Source organism: Mesoplodon bidens, assembly GCF_964165515.1.
Source record: "Mesoplodon bidens genome assembly, chromosome: 7".
Lineage (NCBI taxonomy): Eukaryota > Metazoa > Chordata > Mammalia > Artiodactyla > Ziphiidae > Mesoplodon > Mesoplodon bidens.
Window position 1 is genome coordinate 114,251,652 of NC_138164.1, and position 23,235 is coordinate 114,274,886.

The window sequence follows — 23,235 nt, forward strand, 5'->3', positions numbered from 1 at the left end:
TCCAGGCCTGGATGGAGCAGGGTGGCAGCGAGCCGGGACTGGCTCCACCTGCAGAAGCGCGGGGCCAGTTTAGATCCGCGAGAACCCACGATGGAGCCCTCGGGGCTGGGCGGACGGGCTGGGAGACGCCATCCGGTCTCGCTCGCAGCGATGGCGGGGCAGGGGGCTGGGGTCGGGGTTGGCACTGTCCAGTGGTGGCCGCGCTCACCCTTCACCCCGCGGCCCGCTCGTAGGAGCATCACCCCCAGAGCAGGTGGGGAGCAGCCTGCTGGCCGGTGCCGGCTGCTCTGGGGGGCTCCCACCCACCCAGCCACACGTGGAGCGCAACGGCTATGACCCCACGAGGACAGGCCCTGCATATGTTCGACTTTTGAACCTTGTAAATGTTTTACATTAAAAAAAAATAAGCCAGTAAGAAAAAAGGCCTCAAAACAAAGTGGAACAAACCCAGGGCAGTTATCTACCTAACAAGTCACCCCAGCATTTAGTGCCTGAAGTGACAATGACCTTATTATTGATCCTGGGGGTTCCGGGTTGACCGGCTCCTCTGGGTGGGTCTGAGTCAGGGCCCCCCACCGGGTGTGGTCAGAGGGCGTGGGGTCTGTGTGCTCACGCCTGGGTCCTGGGCGGGGGATGCTGGGGTGTGGCCTCCAGGTCGGTGGCCTCTGCAGGTCCCAGGAGAGTTGGGCACCACGTGCCCTTTGGGATCTAACCTCAGAGGTCACGCGGACCCCCGCCATCCTCCCTGAGGGGAGGCCGCCCCAGGGCCCACCTGCAGACCCCTCCCTGTGACGGCAGTGGCAGGGGGCTGGAAAGGGTGGCAGCTGTTTAGGAAGGCGCCACCTGCCACAAAACCGCAAATCAAACCGGTGAGAAAAGGACCTCTTTGGTTGATTTGAGAACCTGCTGCTTCGCTGCACATCGTTTGGGGGGGGGTGTCCTGAGGCCAAAGCCGTGCAGAGAAGTCAAACTTGGTTCCATTGTTATGTCGCGTGGTGCCGGCGTGGTCGTCACCCTCTGCGCTGTGCGGGCAGTGGACACGTGCCTCGACATCAGCAGCCCCGCGCTCATCGTGAGGAAAAGCACCAGAGAATCACGTGCTGTTAAACACGAACGGGGGAACTAACGCTTGACTTGTAAACAGTAGGTATTTCCTGGCCATGCAGGCTGAGAGGGGACCACCCCGGTGGCCACGAGCACCCCCAGGGCCAGCTTCCAGGCTCTGAGTGCCATCCCCTCTCCTGGGAGAAGCGGCCAATTCCAGGCCGAGGGCGAGAACGCGTGGAGGCCCAGGGCATCCCGCTACCCTGAGGAGAAGCGTCCCAGACGGAGGGGTCGTGTCAGAAGGACACGGGACAGACCAGGAACACACAGCAGCAGCCAGGAGAGTGTCCGGGGCATCGGGGCAGAGGGTCACGCGCAGTGAGATTCCAGTGAGAGGACACAACTAGAGAGAGCGGCGTGGCGGGGCCGGGGGCTGGGCGGGGGCTGGGCGGGGGCTGACTAGGGACAGTCTGGACCCTTCACCCTTCGGCTGCAGTGGTGGCTGAGGAATCTACGCCCGTGGCCACGTGACACCAGGGCTGGTGTCCCAGGGTTCATCTTAGGCAAGATGTAGCTGTCAGGAAACCATGTGAAGGGCACAGGGACCCCTCTGCCGCAGCTTCCTGGGAACCTCTCATGATTTCAAAGTAAAAAGCCTCAGGAGCTTCCCCCGGCTGAGCCTGGGAAAACTGGAGCCCTGAAAAGAAGGGGTCATTGAAATCCAGGCATCCACACTTATTCTCAAAAGCAAAGAAGACGAAGACATAATAACTTGTCACCACTGGAGGTGACACCTGGTCCACAGACTTAGTTATAAGTGGCAGGATTGGGACTTCCCTGGCGGTCCAGTGGTTAAGACTCCCGCTGTCACTGCCATGGCCCTGCGTTCAGTCCCTGGTCAGGGAATTAAGATCCCGCCAGCTGTGTGGCGTGGCCAGAAAAAAGGTGGCAGGAGTAAACGTCTCTCACCCTCCATGGAAACTATTTCAGAGCCACCAATGGCCCCACTGAAAGGGGCAGCAGTGCTAGCGACTAGGAGTGGACAAAACAGGACAGTTAGAACGCCTCCGTTCTGGGGGCCCCGAGTGCAGCCCCGACTCCAGCCAGGGCTGTCAGTGGACACCAAGACCCCTGCTGAAAGTTGGGAGCTGACTGTTTTCATGACGCCAAAGCGTCCCCTCGCAGGTGGCTTGTCGGTCACAGGGGACTGGGAAAGGTGCGCCTGTCACCTTACAACTCGGAGCTCTGCCCATCACGCCCCCCCCCAGCACTCAGGCTCAGCATCCCCCGAGAGGGACATGTGGGCCTGAGGGGTGCCCTGCAGGGGGGAGCCCAGCCTCACCTGCACAGAGAAGTCTTTCCACTAAAAACACAGAGTTGGTACTGAATAAAGCTTTTAGACCCGTGCTGCCCAGGACCTTGTTAAATCACAGACCCTGACTCGGATCTGGGTGGAGCTGGAGATTCTGTGTTTCCTCCAGGCCCCAAGGTGATGCCCCTGCCTCTGGTAGGGGGCCCCACCTGGAGGAGGAGGCTGTCCGTTTCACTTCCTGCTCACCGGCAGTACTGGGGACCGAGACAGGCAGGAGGTGCCACAGAGAGGCAGCCAGACTCATGGAGAAGGCGGGGCCCTCCTCAGGACTCAGGAGAGATTCGAGAAACAAAACCACCACCTCCCGTGAATGAACCTTGAGAGCTTTGAACAAACCGGCCACAGAGATGTTTGGGGACATGTGCGCATGGGCATGGTGTGATGCTAAGGAATCTTGGTGAATTTTGTTCGTGCGATCATGCCAGTTGTGTCCACACATGTCCTTAGTCTGGGACAACGTGGCGTGGTAATTGAGTTTTCAACAAAGAAAACTGATGAAGCAAATTAATACAGATGCTTCTGGTCACACACACCTGAGTGATCGGCGTCTGTCTGTGCCCCAGGTCATCCTCTCTACCTTCCTGTGTTCCAGACTCTTCATGATCAAATGTTGTTTAAAACATGCCGCCAGGAAACTCTCGTCTTTAGTGGACGACCGGGGTTGGTCGCGGCACCTGCAGGGGGTGGACTGGGGCCTCCTGGTCAGGAACATCCTCACTGTCCCCTTTGCATTGGGCCTTTGCACCCTTACAAGCTGCAGCAGAACCTTCTTTCCAGCGTTAAGAGCCAGAATTGTCTTCGTGCTTCTTGCCAAAGAGAAATCTTTTGTGTTTTCATTATTAAAAAAAAATCACAGATTCACTATTTAAAAATCGAATCATGCAGAAAATTACCAGACTAAAGTAACGACGGAGTGTCCCCTTAAGGCCATCTAGAGCGAGCCTGTAACAGTTTGGGGACAGGCTCCTGACACCTTCCTTCCGAGTTTACAGATAGCAGCCCTCTCTGCACAGAATAGATGGTGACTATTTTCTGATGTCATCTGCTGCTTCCTCCTGTCTGCATGTGTCCTTGTCATTAGAGCATCATGACCTGGGGGCCACCGCCCTGGGGAAGGATGTCAGGTGCTTCTGGGGCCCCGTGCTCCCTCTCTTCTGCCAGCCCCGGGGGTTACTCATTGAGCAGTGCCCACGAGAGGCGAGGGGCAGGGCCCCTCCAGGGCCAGGTTGGTTGTGGTCCAGCCGTTTTTGAGCTGGGGGGCTGAGGGACTCATCCAGCCCGTCTCTCTTTCCTCCTCCGGAGGTGGGGACGATAGTGTCCGCCTGGGACGTTGCTCGGCCAAGGCCTTGCCATCATTCAGGGGCCCCGAGATGAGGCACAGTCTCCAGGTGGGAAGGAAGACAGGGCGCCCATCCTCCTGAGCTCAGTCTGGGGAGAGCTCAGGCCGAACAAGGAGCAGAAACCAAGGGCAGGGCCACCCCTGGAGGGTAACCCCCTGAGTTCCCCATGGCCGGAGGGCGAGCCAGGCTGGGGACCTGCGTAGAGGGGCTATTAACAGGTGTGCACGAGCTCAGAGCCCGGTGGTGTCAAAGTTACGATGGTGGGAAAACGAAAGCCACGAGGTGGCCAGGGGCCTTGGGGTTCTAATCCCAGCACCTCTCAGCCCTGGTCTTACTTATCATCATCTGGGGACTTTTCAACACACTGATGCCTGCCTGCTGTGCCTGCCCTGTTCTGAGTTCACTGGGGGCAGCAGGGATTACAGAAGAATGCCGGGCAGCAGAATGCCGTGGTACACGCTCACCAGTGTGCTGGCGGGCAGCGTGGAGGATGGGGCGGGAGGACGGGCTGTGACCTCCAGCCAAGGGCACGAGGGTGGCCTTAGCCCGTGAAGAGCAGGGACCCTCCCAGCTAAGGAGGAACCAGCCCAGTGGAGATCCGTTTGCTGGCGCTTCTGCTGTCAGTGAGTAGTCAGAAAGGATCGTGTCCACAGAATAAGAGACGCCAGTACCAGGCTCCAGTGTCAGCAAAGCTTGGGTGTTTGTCAGAATGTAAGTGTTTTGAAGGACTTCCCTGGCGGTCCAGTGGTTAAGACTCTGCCCTTCCAATGCAGGGGGCACGGGTTCAATCCCTGGTCAGGGAGCAGCAGCCCAAAAAAAAAAAAAAAAAGACAAGGCCCCACATGCTGAGAGTGTTTTTTTCTTTTTCTTTCTTTCTTTTTTTTTTTTTTTTTTGGCCCATAGCATGCAGGATCTTAGTTCCCCAACCAGGAATCGAACCCGCACTCCCTGCAGTGGAAGCGCATAGTCTTAACCACGGGATTGCCAGGGAAGTCCCCTGGGAGTGGGTTTTTTTTTTTTTTTTTTTTTTTTTTTTTTTTTGCTGTACGCGGGCCTCTCACTGCTGTGGCCTCTCCCGTTGCGGAGCACAGGCTCCGGACACACAGGCTCCGCGGCCATGGCTCGCGGGCCCAGCCGCTCCGCGGCATGTGGGATCTTCCGGGATAGGGGCACGAACCCATGTCCCCTGCATCGGCAGGCGGACTCTCAACCACTGCGCCACCAGGGAAGCCCGGGAGTGGGTTTTTAAAGCTGATATGGCAAGGCAGGAAGCCCAGGCAGCCAGTGGGTCTGCTGCCCGAGGGCGGGCGACTCGCCCCGGGTCCCTGGGGACGCTGCCGGGGCCTGGGAGGGTGAGGGCAGATGCCGGAGTGGAGGTGGGCAGTGGGAGGCCACCCCCCAAGCCCCTCAGCCTTCACAGCGTGTAGAGGCTCCAGAAACTCAAGGACACCTGCAGCAGCCTGCCCTGTTGTACTGGACTGAATAATGCAACCCGGCAAGTCCACGTCCACCCAGAAGTCCACAGTGTGAGCTAATTTGGAAAGTGGAGGCTCTTTGAAAATGTAATTACTTAAGATGAGATCCCACTGGAGTAGGGTGGGCTCTAACTCCAATATGACTGGTAACTTTGAAAGAAGAGGAAGGCTTCCCTGGTGGTGCAGTGGTTGAGAGTCCTCCTGCCGATGCAGGGGACACGGGTTCGTGCCCCGGTCCGGGAAGATCCCACATGCCGCGGAGCGGCTGGGCCCGTGAGCCATGGCCGCTGAGCCTGTGCGTCTGGAGCCTGTGCTCCGCAATGGGAGAGGCCACAACAGTGAGAGGCCCGTGTACCGCAAAAAAAAAAAAAAAAAAAAGGAGACAGCTACGGGGACAGGCCATGTGAGGACAGAGGCAGAGGCTGGGGGGATGTGGCCACAAGCCTGGGGACACCTGGAGCCCCCAGAATCTGGAAGAGGTAGGAGAGATCCTCCTCTATAGCCTCCGGGGGTGGGAGCGGGGCCTACCTACAACTCGATTTCAGACATGACTCTCCAGAACTGGGAGAGAACACATTTCTGTTGTTTAAGCTGTGCGGTTTAGCGTACTTCGTTGTGACAGCCCCAGGAAACCAACAGGACCTCCGTCCTTGTACAGCCTCTTGAACAGACAAACACGTTTAATATGACTTAATGCTTCATTTAAATAAATCCACTTGTGATTATAATGGGGGGGGATGGCAGGAAAATATAGTCAGACTGCAGGCAGGCGAGGACTGTTGCCTGATCTCACAACAGATACGAATAGAACGTGGTGCAAGTTCCCAGGAGCCGCTCCGCACGAGGCCAGCTGCAGGGGACTCCTGTTCCCGTTTCTGTTGGGGAATCAGGGGACTCAGGGCCTGAGAACTGAGAAGACGTCAGACCCAGGGAGGGGGCTTGCGATGGCAATGCTGGTGTCACTCTGAGCCTGGCACCCGCCCATCATGCCCATGGGCAGATGAAGACGTGGAGTGCAGCCTGGCCAAGGCATCACCTTGGGGCACCTGCCCAGGCTCACCTCCTGATGGGGCTCCCAGGTGCTATTATTAGGGCCGTGAGCCACCCTGAGCTATTTGCAGGTCCTGGAATGCACTATGCTCCCCTCCTGGCCTCTCCTGCTGGTTCTCAGGTGTCAGCTGGGGCACCACTTCCTCCCGGAAGCCTCCCTGATACAGTCCTTCTAGTGGTGGGGACGGGGCAGGAGGTGGGGATCAACATGCTCCCCGTCAAATGCCCGTGGTCAAGAAAGCTGGCAGTGGTGCCCTGATGGTAATAAGCAGGAGCGTGGCAGCGGCGGGATGTTCAAGGAAGGCCCCTCAGAGGAGGTGACTGGACCCAAATGACGGCAGGAGCCCACAAAGGGACGTGTGGACAGCGAGGATTTTTAGATCATTCACAACCTCCCAAAAGGGGCCTTTCTCCAGACCCATAAGAGCCCCAAAGGGGGCAGGCCAGGGGGCGTGGACAACCACAGGTGTGGACAGGTGGACTTCACCATCTCAGGTCCGGCCTGCTTTCTCCAGGTGGCGTCTGGGCCACAAGCAGACCCAGGAGTCAGCCCTTCTGGCCCCTCAAAGGGTGGCTCCGAGTGGCCTCGTACTCAGTGTGCAGGCCCCATGGTGGCTGCACCCTGAGCACCAGGGCCTGTGGCTGCCAGGGACCAGATATCACCTGGGGCAGGATGCAGGCTGAGCCCTTGGAGGAGAGGTGAGCCTTTGGGAGCAGGAACTATAGGGCAGATTACCCACTCCCCGCCCCGCCCCTGTGTCCTCAGGTGCTGAGTCCCCTGCCCGTGCCAGGCGGCTGGGGTCATCAGAACAGACACCTGCACCAAGGCGACTGCTCACCAGTGCTGTTCCAAGTCCCCCCCAGCCCCATGAGGCAGGTGCTGGTAAGTGTCCCTATTATACAGATAGGGGAACTGAGGCACAGGCTCTCAGCCAGGCCTGCTGGCTGGAATTGGGTAAAGCAAGGATTTGGCCCTGGGGGGTTGGACCCAGGAACACCTGCCCCTCTCCCCCTGCTCTCTGCTGCACGGCCTACTGGCCAGGACCACTGCCGGGGTACCGCCTTAGTGTGCTGTGGACTGAATGGCAGCCTCCAAATTACAGGTTCAACTTCAGTTCCCGGAACCTGGGCATGTGACATTCAGATATCGGGGTTTTGCAAATGTAATCAAGTTAAGATGAGGCCATTAGGGTGGGCCTAGGACAGTGACTGGAGTGTCCTTTTAAGAAGAGGACACAGGAGGGCTTCCCTGGCTGTCCAGTGGTTTAGACTCCATGCTTCCACTGCAGGGGGCATGGGTTCAATCTCTGGTTGGGGAGAGGTGGTAGTGGCTCTGAGAATAAGAATATACAACCGTGTAATTTTTCATTGAGCAAAATGTTTTTATACACATTCCCTGCACTGAACTGTATTCCCTAGCATCACAGAACGTTAGCACTAAAAGGTACGCAAAAGATCACGTATCTCCTTTAGCAGATGAGGAAATTAATGTCCAAGAAGGTAAATGTCTTTCTCAAGATCCTAAATCCAGGACAGGATGACTCTGTAGATGGTTAATGATTTACGAGGAACAGTGGTCCCAATGTCAGCAGGGAAGGTGAAAGTTACCCTTGACAATCACTCCTAACACACAATGTAGCCACAAAGCATTGGCAAGTGAGTCCACAAGAACATTTTCCTCTAATAAGGAAACACATCGCTTTTTTTCCCATTGAATCCCAGATGAAGCGGTTGGCTTGGTTTTAAGGGGCCAAGTTGCATGGGGGAAAAAAAAAAAGGACATTATAAGAAATACCTGGGGAGTAGGATCAACTTAGGAAGTCGCCCTGTTATATTCTTTGGGTGAACACGTGACTTGAATAGCCCATCTTTCTTTTATACTTCTACTTGTCCCCTAATTGTGTGCTTTTTTTTTTTTAATTTGCTTTCCTGAGTGTATGGAGAGGTTTTTTTTTTTTTTTTTTTTTTTGCGGTACGCGGGCCTCTCACTGTTGTGGCCCCTCCCGTTGTGGAGCACAGGCTCCAGATGCGCAGGCTCAGCGGCCATGGCTCACAGGCCCAGCCGCTCCGCGGCATGTGGGATCCTCCCGGACCGGGGCACGAACCCGCGTCCCCTGCATCGGCAGGCGGACTCTCAACCACTGTGCCACCAGGGAAGCCCTGGAAAGGAATTTATATGCTACATTTTAAAAGAATGAAACCTTACTGAATAAGTGACTTAGAAGGTTTAAATGTTTGGGTTTCAGATGGCTGCGATTTCCACTTTAATGCATTAATATCACATACGGGTTGCATGGTCCTTGCACGCTTGATGATTTTTGTTATTGTCGCTGCTATAGTTTATTCTGCTGATCATGTTATCAGCAAGTCTTAACCTTAACCAGAAGCAGCTGCCAGCAAAACCAGTACCAACATAAGCTCCACACCCTAGGCTCTATGTCTTGGGACTTCTGCAAGAGTAATCACAAAGAAGGAACTAGTCATCAAACCTAAAATTTGGATAATCATTTACACTTAACTGTATGCCAAGAGTGTTGTATTTGTTCCAAGGTAGCTCAAAACTCTTTGAAAGTGCCCTATAGGAAGTGGGGAAAACGAGTAATTCCATTTTAGCAAGAATGTATACAGATGTGAAATAGGAAAATAAGGGATCTGGAAAATTGTTATGGTCCTAGCCTCATGTAGTTTATATTTATTTAATTTTTTTGGCCGTGCTGTGAGGCATGTGGGAATCTTAGTTCCCCAACCAGGGATCGAACCCGTGCCCCCTGCAGAGGAAGTGCAGAGTCTTAACCACTGGACCTCCAGGGAAGTCCCTCATGTAGTTTAAAATTAAAGTCTATGCATACAGAAAATATTTGCAAGGTAATTATTAGAATAACGGCAAGAAAAGTCAGCACAGGGAATCCTTTAGATTCAGAGTCATAACTTACTTTTCAAATGGAATAGACTCAGCTAGTGGCAGTTTTGTTTCTGCAGTAACGTGGCCTTGAGAAAGCCACTTCACCTGCTTCTATGGATTCATCTGTTACCTCCTATAGACTCTATGCCATATTCATACATCTCATCTTCCCTTCATTATTTCAGTGGTGACGGTGGCAATTTAGGTTTACATCTTAGCACCTAAAACTCTTTGGACTAAAAAGTCCTAAATAAAAACAGTCGTTAAAAAAAAAGTTTCATGTAAAATTACCCAGGGTCTCAAAAGTCAATGAAATGTTACCCAGGGACCCTAATGCAGAAGTAATATTTGAATCTTTAGACACAAATGCAGTAAAGTGTGTCAGTAACTAATAAGTTGCCTCCTGTGTAATTCTTTCCATTTTTTGATTTCATATGTCAAAACAAACTCCTTCGCTTAGCTTGTGAGCATAGTAATTAGTGTTTCAGATATTCATTTTTGGAGCACAGAACTAATTAACAACTAACCCTGTTATAACAGGCTAAAATGAGAATAATGTTTTCCTAATACATAATTGTATTTCTGAACTTGAGTAGGGATATTCTGAGCTGTTTGGTCACATGTTAAATATTTTGCGCTTTTAAAAAGATTCCTGATAATACTTCTCGATTCTTTCCCATGAGCCCTGAATGTAATTCTGATTTTATAATATTTTTCAAAATGATCTACGGGGAATTCCCTGGTGGTGCAGTGGTTGAGAATCCGCCTGACAATGCAGACGACACGGGTTCAATCTCTGGGCCAGGAAGATCCCACACGTTGCGGAGCAACTAAGCCCACGAACCACAACTGCTGAGCCTGCGCTCTAGAGTCCATGCTCCGCAACAGGAGGAGCCACCGCAATGAGAAGCCCGCGCACTGCAATGAAGAGTAGCCCCCGCTCGCCACAACTAGAGAAAGCCCGTGCGCAGCAATGAAGGCCCAACGCAGCCAATAATTTAAAAAATATATATAAAATGATCTTCGTCTCCCTTTATTGGAAAATGTCACTTCATCAATCCTTTAGCAATTAAATTCCTGCTGTGGCTTGACCGGCGTCGGGCGGGGTGGGGGGAGGACCCATGGAGACACAGAGAAGAAGGCCATGTGATGCAGCCAGAAGCCCAAGACGGCCCAGAGCTCCCAGAAGCTGGAAGAGGCAGGAAGGACCCTCCCCTGGAGACTTTGAAGGGAGCCCAGCCCTGTAACGCCTTGATTTCTGCCTTCCTGCCTCTAGAACGGTGAGAGAACACAATGCTGTTGTACTAAGCCCCACGGCTTGTGTCCCTTTGTTGTGGCAGCCACAGGAAATTAAAACAGCATTCTCAATCCTGTTGCAGACAGAAAGGCTGTGGACAATGTCGCCCACCTTCCCACCAACTCACTGAAGTGACCCGGGGAGAGGCCGCTCCACTACAGCCGTTCCACCAAGGGCCAGGCCCAGTGGCCAGCACACAGGCTGCTCCCCCAACTGGCGCCGGTGTGCTGCACCACCTGCTCCAACCCCGAACAGACAGGCAGGGCCAGATACAGTGGCCTCGTGGATACGAGCCTTTAGTAAACAGGAGGAGGACAGACCTCCAAACTTGAAAATGCTGGTGCTCTTTTCTTTCGTAGTTTATGCCTCCTCCCCCAGCTCGGCCCCATCTTCAGCAAAAGCAAAACAAGGTCACTACAGAAAAGTCAGAAAATCCAAGTAAGGCAAGCAGGGATCCTACCCACACCCTCTCAGTACAGATGCGGGGCAGAGGCTGGTCCCCATCTTGTGGGTCACACCGGGGCACCTGCTGGGCACCCTGCGGCTGGTTAACTGACGTTACGTCCTTAACAGCCCCTCCAATAGGAGCCTCTGGATGCTTTCAAACTCCTCCCCACCGCCCCCTTCAAACTTGCTGGAAGTTAGAACGGGTTTCAGAAGCGACCCCGCTCAAAGAAAAGGCAGTTTCTGAAGAAACGGACAAAAATAATCAAAGACCCCTCAACGGGGGGAGATAGCGCCCAGAAACAGACTCTCAGAAGCCCGGGCCTAGCGGATGTGGGTTTCCACCGAACTGTCGTCTTACTCAAGCGGTTTTCAGATTAACGCTTTTCCAGGAACAGTAACGTGGGGAGGCCGGGGTCGGTACCCCGGCCCCAGCGGCCCGGCCCTTCCTTCTGGCCGGTGGGTCTGTTAGGCCCGAGCCGGGCTGAGACGCTGGGGACGCGGGCCTGTTAGCTGCCCCGGGAGAGCCCGTGAGTGTACGGGATGGGGTGGGGGAGGAAGAGGGGACCCCACGCGCCAAGCCCAGCAGTCAGCACGAGACCGGGGATTTGAGGGGGGAAGCCCCGGCCATGGGGTCGCGGAGTTCGGCGGGGTCAGCGCGCGCGTCCCTGGGGCTGGAACTCAACTGGGGTGGGGGGGGAGGCAGGGGTGGCGGGAGGTGGGTGGGCCCCGAGACAGCGCCCAGTCCCACGGGGGGCTGGGGAAGGGGGGTGCACAGGCCGGGGGGTGGACTGCGCCCGAGCGGGGGTGAGCGGTCGGGGTGGGTGGTTGGGATGGGGAATGGGCTGCGCAGACCGAGATGAGTGTGGGGCCGGAAAAGGGGTGCGCCCGAAGAGAGAACACGGGAGCAGGCTGCAGCAGACGCCCCACCACGTGACCTCAGCGCGCCCCCGCCCCTTAAAGGGGCGGAAGGAACACGGGCGCGCGCCACGCTGACGTCACGCATCCCTATTTGCATCCGGTCCGCGGGTCTCAGCCCCGCTCAGCGCGGCGCCTCCTGGGCGGCCTCCGATTGGCCGTCACCGGCGGCGCCCAAGCGTAGTTGACTTGCGCCGCGCCCTCCCAATCGTAGCCCGCTTTGCTCGAGGAGGGCGGGGCCAGGATGTTCAGCCAATGGGAGGCGGCGTTGTTGGAGGCCACGGCGGCGCAGTCCCGGAGCGAGCGAAACCCAGACGGCCGTTGCCGCTGCCGCAGGAGCCGTGAGGTGAGAACGCGAGGCTCGGTCGGGTAACGGTGGTAGTGGCGGCCGGCGGGGCGGGGGCCGGGGCCGGGGCCGGGGCGGTGGGAGCCTCGGAAGAGGCCCGGGGCCGCCATCTCGGGAGGCCGCGGCGTCAGGGGCGGGGCCGGGCCCGGAGCGCCCGGAGCGGCGGCGGGGAGCGGGCGGGCGGGAGCGGGCGACGCGGGTCCGACCAGGGCCCGCGGGGAGCCGGGCGGGGCCGGGCGGCGGCGGCAGGTGTCGCGCCCCGCCCCTCCCGCGGCGGCCTGAAGGTCAGGAGAGCTTTGTTCCCGCGCGGCTCCCGCCCGCCGGCCCCGCGGCGTCCCCGGGAAGGTTAAGGCCACGGGTCGGGCCGCGAAGACGCGGGCGAACGCGGAGCCGCCCAGGGGCCTTTTGTTTTCGGAACCAGAGCCTTCCCAGGGCTGAGTGACCGTTAGCCGCGGCTGCAGCGGGCTCCGGTCCCGCGTCCGGCGGGTGGGTGAGGCTGCCGCGTGTGCCGGGGCGACACCAGGACCTTGCGCGGTGCTGGGGTTGTCGGGACGGGCGGCGACGTGCGCCCGCAGCCGGTAACGGACGCGCCGGGAGCCGGACGGGCCCGGCGTGCCCGGCAGGGTGGCCGCCGAGTCTGCGCTACTTTATTGCTTAACGTCACCCTGCGGACGGGGAAGTGGGGCCGTCCGAGAAGTCCGTGAGCGTCACGGATGGGACGTTGCCCTGCGCATCTTAGTCCGGAGGTGGGTCACATCGGTGTGTTTGTACCTGACTGCTGGGCCACTCCCCCGCCCCCCCGATCCTGTGTTTTCAGAATGCTTTCTGTGAGTTATCAGACTTCCCGCCGTCCGCAGTTATCCCCGGTCTATCTAAACCGAGTCCTGCAAGAAGCCTTTGGGCCCCGAAGAAGGCTGTGTCGGGTTCCTGGCGGGGATGCTCAGGTGCCAACAGGGCTTTGGTTCACGCGCCCCCTCTGTTTTACTTGCATGTCGCTGTAAAGTATAAAAATAGGCTTGTGAAAATTCTCAGAGTGAGTTGTTGAACTTAAAAGTTGTCTTTTCAAAAGTTACTGCCTTCCTGTAGAAGTAACTGTATCTCTAAGTGATTAATAGCTGTCCTGCACACCAGGGACTCCGATAATCTCTGCCTGCGTTGACTCATTTCATAATAGTCTAATAACTTATGCGATAAGCACTGTTGTTTTCCCGTTTAACCACTCAGGAAACTTGAGGCCCTGGAAGGTTTAAGTAAAGTGGTGTGTGCAAGGTGACATAACTTGGATTAAAATGCAGGCAGTTTTAATTTTGCCTAGCTTTACTTCTTCTGTGGAAGAGATGAAAAGTTTTAATAAGAAATTGTTTTTATTATTGCACTGAGCCTCACTGAAGTCTAGTTTTTGAGCATCATTGATGCTGGTTGATCATTTCCAGCTCAGAATTCTGTGATTCCACAGAATGCTAAATGCTTCCCATAGTAGAACCTGGAAATGATTTCAGACGGTGATTAACAATAGCTAGAGGGATAAATGATATGCAGATGTAAAATGACCTTCCGAGAAAGAAAGGTGGTGATAGAGTAGGGATATATTTAAAAGGTTAAATGAGTGACTAAAGTAGAGGGAGATGGCTTAAAAATTAGCGTTATCTATTAGTGGTTAACTTGTGAAGGTAAGAGTTGACAGGAAAAAGAAATCCCAGAAAATGAATTTTCTTAATTTGTTAGCTGCTTTTTTTGTTGTTGTTTTGCGACAAGGAAATTTTTTTCTTTCATCTTTTGAAGGTAAAGTATTCTGAGATTTGGAAGGATCGAAGATAAGACTTTTGGTCAATAAAAATGCCATTACAAAACTTAATTTCTTATAGAATTATAGTGACAAAGGGGATTCGTTTTATAGATAAAATAGGTATAGGAATTGTGACCTTTTCAAGTTTACTTAGGAACACTTTCACTAGAAGTTTGAGGCCTCTTCTCATGGTATGATGAGAGTAATTATTCTCAAAATAATTATAATTATATAAATAATTTCAACACTGTAGTGCTGTCTTGAATACCTGTTATTACACATATAATTTACAATCTTTTTTTTTTCCTGGTTGACCCGTGTTACTAATTCAGAATGTCTGGGGTTATTTGTGCCTCTGTATTATAAAATAACATCTAAATGCTTTTGTGACTTTTGCATTATTTTTGAAAATACTATATAGAATAGAGATTGGAGAAATTGATTGAATTCTTTGCAATAGCTGATTTTATCACTTGGTTTGATAATCTCAGTAAACTGAATTCTGGAAAAGATGCATATGTTTTAGGGTTGTTGTCCTCTAAAAGTGTACAGACATTGCAGTTTTGTGAATTGACCATTTAGATTATCAGACCCTTCTATGATATTCTGAGTTGAGAGATTTTAATCTGTATGAGATAGTTCATAATTTTTTAGAAATTGAGTGCTTAGAGTTAGGATGTGTTCATCAGTACATGACAGTCTGAATTCATACTTGAATCTTCAGTTAAAATATTTACGTTAACCTGTCAGGATTTTTACCAGCCTCTTGATATTGAGAGCGTATTAATTCCCTGTATCTGCAGTTCTCTGACCAGCTAGGGTTCAGAGTGAAATCTTTTCCTTTTTTCTTCGAGCAGTTGATAGTCTTCTAGCATCAGGAGGAGGTGACCTCAAATGTAAATGCGTACATGGGATGATAAGAGTTCCGAATTACTTATTTTCAGAGTTGCTTTTCTTTTTTTGTTCTTTGTCCACAGTTTTAAAATGGTTTAAAACTGTTCTGATAAGCTCATGTTGTACTTCCAAAAGTTTTACTGGAGAACCCAGGGGGGTTTTTTGGTGTGTTTTTTTTGTTTTGTTTTGTTTTTGATAAATAGTATCTGTGGGCCGAGGGTGGTTTAAATTCCCAAAGCCCTAAGGGCCATCAACCAGTATGAAACAGGGTAGAACCATTACTGCTCAGAACCAGTGCTCCCAGTGATGGCATTTTGAATAATCAAGGCAGCATTGAGGATCGCGTTGGGAGATTGGTCTGGGCCTGCTGTCTCAGGAGTGCTTTTTTGGTTTTTAGAGGTAAAGGTGTTTAGGCATCCAAAGTAAAAGGCTCATATTACTTAGTTTGACTATTCTACCACTGGGATGATTTCAGAAGTAAAAAGTAGCTGGTGTGGAATTATTGCAGGAAATTGCTCTCCTCCAGCCTTAGCTTAATTTGCACAATTTCTCCTAGTTCAGTGAATACTTGCCTTCCTAAACTGCAATTGTGAGATTTTTCCTTGAGCACAACCCTTGTTAATGGGTAGTGAAGAATTTTGTGTTTGACTGTTACGGAATTTTCAAAACAGACGACGTAGGTTTGTTTTCGTTTGACAGCGATTGGTTTTCTACCCTGCCCTCTTCAGAGAAAGCAGGGCTGCTTTACACTGTTTGCCATTGAATTTTAAATTTCATGAGTATTTAGTAACAGGAGAGGCAGTGTATTTCTGTAGTAAGAAAACTACAAAAGATCACTTAATGAACTTTACCTTTTGATCTTGGCCACTCACTGTGTAGCCTTAAATTTCCTCTTAAAAGTATACTGTCAGCTGTTATTAAAGGTGCTTCCATTCTGGGTCTGTGGGACTTTTTTTTTTTTTTTTAGTGTATGTACTGTGCATTTTATTATTATCCCCAAAAGCCTGTTCAAAAACAAGATAAGATGATTTCTGTGTAATAGTTGTGTGGTGTGGTAGAAAGATCGACTGTACAATTTAAATACGTGCAAAGGGTGTAAGTATTGTAATTTAAAACGTTACTTGTTTACCCGGTTATCCAAAGTAGCTTTTAGTGCTTGGCATCTGTTCATCCACGAATGCCTTCTCTCTGCTAGGCACAGTTCTAGGTACTGGCGTATTTTATTGCACTGAACAAAGCAGACAGAAGACCTTGCCCTCAAGTATTTCCACAATGGGAGACAGACAAACAAGTTAGACAGTGGTAGGTGCTTTTGAAAACAAGAGTAGAGAGAAGGAATAGGGATTTGGGTTTTAAATAGGCTGGAGAGGGTAAAGCCTTACTGACAAGGTGACAAGACCTTGGATTAAGAAAAACCTTCAGGGCTTCCCTGGTGGCGCAGTGGTTGAGAGTCCGCCTGCCAATGCAGGGGACATGGGTTCGTGCCCTGGTTCGGGAAGATCCCACATGCCGCGGAGCGTCTGGGCCCGTGAGCCATGGCCGCTGAGCCTGTGTGTCCGGAGCCTGTGCTCCACAACGGGAGAGGCCACAACAGTGAGAGGCCCGCGTACCGCAAAAAAAAAAAAAAAAAGAGAGAGAAAAGAAAAACCTTCAAATATTCGACTCATTCAGTCATATACTAACAAACTGTGGACAAGAGAGTGGAGGAGGAAATTGGAGCTATAATGATGAAGAACCAGTGTGCCTTGAGTAAAAGTAGACTGTTTTGTTTAAAGAAGGGAAACTTTTTTACTTTCTTCCTGAAAACTGAGGGCTTAGTCTCTAGCAAGCTTCTGAAAAAAACAGTACACCGTTGTCTCATGGCCATTAGATCTTCTAAGCAGATATGACTTCCTGTGTGTCTTCAGAACCTGCTTAGGAGTGGCTAAGGTGTACGTAGGGTCCCTGACACCACCATGCTGTATACAGGTGACACACGAGCAGATCATCACTCAGCAGCGGTGAGCGAATGGGTGAAGCAGATTGCTTGGCCACTGTCTCCTGCCTAGTCCTGTGCTGGGCCCAGGGACTGCTGTGTTGAGCAAGTAGATAGATCTCTGCCTTCATGGAACTTACTCTTCAGTGGGAGGCCAGAGATGGATCATTCATCCATTCTTTTTTCAAAAACATGACAATAAAAAGTTTCAAACATATGTAGAAGTAGTGATTCCCCCGTATGTACCTAACATTTAGCAGCAATAATTAACTATTTGCCAATCTTAGTTCATCTGTAAACATGTAATATATGTGATTTTTAAAATAGATTTTTCGATCATGGCAAAAGAAAAAGTGCATATATATTAGATTATCAATCATTACATATGATTGAAATCAGTTAGAACATAATTCTAAGACCACTGGTTTGAGTTTAGAATCTGGACGCTTTTTTTTTTTTTTTTTAACTTTTGAGAGATTACAAGTATATTGAAGGGTTTGTTGATTTACAAGGACATTTTCCATTATTTAAGCTATTTACATAAGTTATCTGGTTGTTTATTTTAGATATGTTTTCACTTACCTGCTGGCATATTGAATCCAGCGCAGTTAACTCCCAATACTAAGGAATGCAGTGACAGAGACTGAATAAAGAATCTCCTGATTAGGGCTTTGTATAGTGGCCAGGTTTTGTGGGTAGAGACATGGGGATGTCCTGTGGGGATATCCTGATTCCTTCTTAGAGCAGATGAATGGCTTCTTTGTCCCTTCTGATGTGTCCTAAGCCAAAGTATGGTCTGGTACTCCTGGAGGGTTTGGACCTGTACCCTGGGACTGATCAGACCCCACGATGGGATGGATCGCCAGCCCTCAGACTTTTATGTGAACCAAGTGATTATGCTGTGGGGTTCATTTAACTGCCACCCTAATTTAATAAGAATTACAGACTATATTGAAATTCTGAAGTCTTAACAGAAACATGTTGATTACATTTAAGTTAATTTTAATCATTTATCTCATGGGAAGATATGGAGGACCTCTGACTTAAGACAGCTAATAAATGTATTAAAATTTTTGGTTATGTGAAGGGTGACCATGTTCCCCAATTTACACCTCCTTTGTCTCTTGAGAGTGGCCCAATTTGAAATTATAGGATTACTCTAACTGTAGGCTAAATGTTTTCAGTTAAAAATTAAGAATTTAAAGTTATATTGGATAACTTGCTACAAAAATAAATTTTTTTCCCCTAGGAAAATTTTTTTGTTTGGGGTAAAAATAAATTAATCCATAAATCGGATTGTGAGGTAGCTTATATAAATAAAAGCAAAACATTCATTTGTGTAATCATGGAAATTTGCATGTCAATCCAGATTTAGAATTATAGGCTCAAAGTTTTCGACCCTGGAAGGGAAACTGAACAGCTGTATTCTTTTGAAATTTTAGAATGTTCTTTTGCCTGGTATTCCTTTCATATTTCAACTTGATTGCCTTTTAGAAGTAAGAGACCCTTTTGATGAGGCTTGGGACTGTGGTTTCATAAAATTAATATTAAACGCAGTATGCCAACATTTAAAACAAATGGAAGGTTATATTTCTCACACCTGCAAATTTGGTAATTCCTTATAATTTTCTATTTTAAGAAAGTTTTATTTGATAGTGATTGCTAAACAAAAGCAAGTAAATTGTGGTGTGAAACTTGAGTAACTGAACTCCAGCTTGTTTGTGATATGTCACCACTCTACATTATTTTTTCTTAGATACGGGTAGCAGTGTTTAAACTCACTCGATTTGTTGGTTTCATATCAAGCAATAGGTAGGATGATTTGTAAGCATATTGCGGTTATAAAAGTGGAGAGAGACCTGGAATAGATCGTGTACTGGGCACTTCCTGTGTTTAATTCCATCTTCACAGCAGCCTCTCAGGTAGGTCCTTTCTAGTTTATGGATGTTGAAACCGAGGTTACACAGCTAGGAAATGATGGAGATGGGATTCAAACCCGGATCAAAACCATATTGTTTTTAGTGTGTGTGCTTTGCTTTAAACATTGAGTTCTGGGTTTGTGTTGTTGTTTTGACCTCAAAGTATTTTCTTTTCTATTGTTTAAACTCATTATTTTGTTTGTTTTTCTTTCCTTGATTTAGCTCCTTTTGGGGGCGGGAAGAATGTTTTGTTGGGTTTAACTTCATTGCTTTGTCATCATGTCACCGAAAATAGGATCATTGTATCCATGGGGTCTTTTAAATTGGAGTGGTGTCATTCTGTGGGAAAGTGAACCTCTTTGGCCTCTATTCTGCAATAGAGTGTTTATTCGTTCGCCAGGTATTTATTATGTCAGGTGCTGTTTCGGTCCCAGAGACTACTACATAGTGAACAGGATAGAAGGAGTGGTTTCACACTCTACTTCTAGACAGTGGGTTTCTTGGAAGTGCTGCTGAACTGCAGGATCCTGACCCTGACTGAGCTGTTGATTGTCATCTATTCCAACAACAGCAACAGTAATTTTGAATTGAGCAGGTGGAAGTGGTGGCCGGAAGTGAAGTGGTTGGTGGTTGTAGGGAAAGGTCAAGAGGGTCTGGATCTGAAATGTGAAAGGATTTTAATCTAAAATGGAACCAAAGGATATGAACGGGTAGCTCTCATGCATGCATCCTCAGGAAAGTGAAAGTTGAAGACTGTGAGACTGATTTCCCAAAATTGCTTGCTTTACAGAAGATTGAGACTTATCCTCTAACCGGTGAGTGTCTTCCAAGAATCTCTCTCCATCTTCAAGTCAGTGAACTTGCTGCGTGGCTCCTAACTGGATTTTCCCCTTTTGCACTCTTTGTCTGTAAAAGCAACCTGCCCTAAACCTTCAGGCTCACCTGTCGCTCACTGCAGTTTAACGTGTCCCAAACTGCAGTTCTTCTGCTATTCCCAAATAAACTCGATTTCTGGTAACTTGAGCTTGCCTCAGTTTACCTCCTTTCTTTTAGGTTGCCATTACATGGTGTCAGAAGTGGGATCCAAAGGAGATACCCACCAAGGAGTGGCAACCCCCAGAGTTGAGCAAGGTACCCACACTTGAGCCCTTTGTGCTCTTCACTTTCGCAAGTTGCCGTAACTTGGTTAGGCAAGTCTCCTCTTGGATCTCAAGCTCCCTCATTTTGGTTGAGCTCTCTGGCTTTATTTGGGATCTGGATAGGGACAGATTGTCCTTCTGGCAAGTACTCTTTTGTTCTGAATGCAGCAATGGGATACTAATCATCTAAATGTTTTAAAGGTGGCTCCCTTCAGGAACTCTGATGTGTTTTTGTTTGTCTGTTTTAAATATTTATTTATTTATTTATTTACTTGGTTGCACCGAGTCTTAGTTGCAGCAGGTGGGCTTCTTAGTTGTGGCATGCGAACTCTTAGTTGTGGCATGCATGTAGGATCTAGTTCCCTGAGCAGGGATCGAACCCGGGCCCCCTGCATTGGGAGCGTGGAGTTTTAAACACTGCGCCACCAGGGGAGTCCGTCTGAGGTGTTTTTAATTTAATTAATTAATTAATTTTGTGCTGCATTGGGTCTTCATTGCTGCGTGCGGGCTTTCTCTAGTTGCGGTGAGCGGGGGCTACTCTTCACTGCAATGTGGTGGCTTCTCTTGTTACAGAGCATGGGCTCTAGGGCGCGCGGGCTTCAGTAGTTGTGGCATGTGGGCTCGGTAGTTGGGGCTCGCAAGCTCTAGAGTGTAGGCTCAGTAGTTGTGGCGCACGGGCTTAGTTGCTCCACGGCATGTGGGATCTTCCCGGACCATGGCTTGAACCCGTGTCCCCTGTGTTGGCAGGTGGGCTCTTAACCACTGCGCCACCAGGGAAGTCCCACCTGATGTGTTTTATTATGATCTTTCCTCGTAGACATTTTTGACTAAATGGACCAGTCTTACTAAGGATAACTTAGAACTTCAGTGGCCGTTACAAGGAACCTTTTATGTCCCCAAACTTGTTTTTCTCCAAACCAAGTTAGAAGACCATGGTTACCAGATTAAACCATCCACATAGGGTAGTTATTTTAATTGTTATCTGGAGGCTTCTAAATGGGTTCAGGATTATAAAATTGCCTCCTTACCAAATACTGTTTCCAAATTGAAGCAAATAAGCAGCTAAAGGTGGATTTTTAAAATGTCATTGGTCTCTTTCTTGGTGTGAGCTGAGGTCCCTCCTACCCTTACTGCTCCATCTCCTTTGTATCTCTCTCTTTGCTGCCTCCTTATCCCTCCCCTCTCTCTGAACTTCCTTTCTTTCCTGTCACTGAACCCTCACCTGCCAAGCCCATTAAAACTTCCCTTTCAAAATTAGACCTTCTGAGGATCCTGCTAAACCATAGCAAACTTCCTGTACCCCATGGGCAAAGGTCAAGCTTAGGGCTAGGGACTTCCCTGGTGGTCCAGTGGTTAAGACTTCACCTTCATGCAGAGGGGGCACGAGTTCTACCCCTGGTCAGGGAGCTAAGATCCTACATGCCTTGTGGCCAAAAAACCAAGAAGCATAAGACAGGAGCAGTATTGTAGCAAATTCAGTAAAGACCTTAAAAATGGTCCACATCAAGGATATCTTTAAAAAAAAAAAAGGCTTAGGGTTATAAGGACTTTTCCAAGGTAACGTGGATCCTCATAGATTTGGTGAGGAATTCAGTATCGTAACCCTGATTTATCAGCTTGGTCCCTCCAGTCTCTATCAGACAGTCCACATGCTTGTCTAAAATAAGTCAAGCCCAACACTGGACTAAAACAACCAGTTGAGAAATCCCTGAACCATCTCTTAGGCTTTTCCCGCCACCCCCCAATTTAAATTTTTATTTATTTATTTATTTATTTTTAATTAATTAATTTTTGGCTGTGTTGGGTCTTCGTTGCTGTGAGCTGGGGCTGCTCTTCGTTGCGGTGTGTGGGCTTTTCATTGCTGTGGCTTCTCTTGTTACAGAGCACGGGCTTCAGTAGTTGCAGCATGCAGGCTCAGTAGTTGTGGCGCACGGACTTAGTTGCTCTGTGGCATGTGGGATCTTCCTAGACCAGGGATCGAACCCGAGTCCCCTGCATTGGCAGGCGGATTCTTTTTTTTTTAAACTTATTTTTGGCTGTGTGGGGTCTCCCTTGCGGTGCGTGGGCCTCTCATTGCGGTGGCTTCTCTTGTTGCAGAGCACTCCTCTAGGTGCACGGCCTTCAGTAGTCGTGGCTCGCGGGCTCTGGAGCACAGGCTCAGTTGTGGTGCACGGGCTTAGTTGCTCCACGGCATGTGGGATCTTCCCAGACCAGGGCTCGAACCTGTGTCCCCTGCATTGGCAGGCAGATTCCCAACCACTGCGCCACCAGGGAAGTCCGATCTCTTAGGCTTAAACGAAACCAACCACCAGCCCTTTTATGTGATCAGGCTGGCAGTACAGCCAAAAGCCTGCATGAAGCCATCCCTAGAGCCTTCCCCAAGTCCATGGACTGGAATAAGATTCAGGCATGCACTCAAAAGTCTGCTGTATCTATCCATAACTGTTAGAGCAGGCTCCAGATTGTTTTTTAGGAAAATTTCAGTCTTCCCACAGATGCTGAATCCACCCAAGTGGCTTTTAATTCCACGTTTGTAAATGATCTAACCAAGGACTTACCCTGTTAGTCAAAAGAACCTGTATAGAATGGGAGACAGTGTCTACCCTGATCTTGTCAGTTTGGCCACTCAATTGGCTCGTACCCCAGAAGATGACACCAAAAGAAAGACAACTCCCGCAAATGGAGACTCAAAGCACATCTGGCCGTTGGAAAAAGGATTGCTATAAATTGAAATCCAAACACTTGCAACCCTCGAGGAACCAACAGCCAAACCCACCCCAAGGATGTGACTCAGAGGACACACAGGGACTGTTCCCTGTCTGTCTATTAAATAGCCTGGGGAAGACTCTTCTCCAGATCAGAGACAAGTTCCTTATAGTATTAATTGGCACAGGGGCTGCTCTGTCAGCACCCAGCCTAACCACAGCGGAACAGTTCCTTCCTATATGCTCCAATAGTGGGGACCTCACACTGCAACGTGTCCCTGTTTCCCAGCCCATACCTTGTTGTCTGGGGCCTTTGCAAAACAAACACCCATTTCTCCTCAGCAGTTTGGCTCCCATACATGTATTAGGATATTTCCTGGAGAAATAGCATGCTGCCACTTTTCCCCTCAAAAGGGAGAAGTATTCCTTCAGTTCAAATCAACACTTAGGAAGATTAAACCCCTTTTTGCCTTTATTACATTGCAAAGCTAAGAAGACCAAGGTTTGGACTTACCCCACTATTAACCAGGTACCCCCCCCCCACTCTTTGGGCAGAATCCTCAGCAGACATAGGCAGAATTCATAGTGCCTCTCCTATTAAGACGTACAATACCCTATAAATAAAGACG

General features: G+C 49.9%; 1 protein-coding gene across 14 annotated transcripts in view; it reads left to right on the plus strand.

Moving 5' to 3' along the window:
* Positions 1–23,235, plus strand: part of NAP1L4 (nucleosome assembly protein 1 like 4) — a 112,336-nt gene that overhangs the window by 36,326 nt on the left and 52,775 nt on the right. Inside the window, exons 1-3 of one of the 14 annotated variants that reach the window (XM_081241215.1) lie at positions 11,116–11,383; positions 19,498–19,577; positions 19,816–19,893. The exons of 1 other annotated variant lie outside the window; for it this stretch is intronic. In XM_081241215.1, the coding sequence (XP_081097341.1) occupies positions 11,256–11,383; positions 19,498–19,577; positions 19,816–19,893 (286 nt within the window). In that variant the 5' untranslated portion in view covers positions 11,116–11,255. 12 more of the 14 variants (XM_081241208.1, XM_081241217.1, XM_081241213.1 and 9 more) reach the window with 12 other exon arrangements.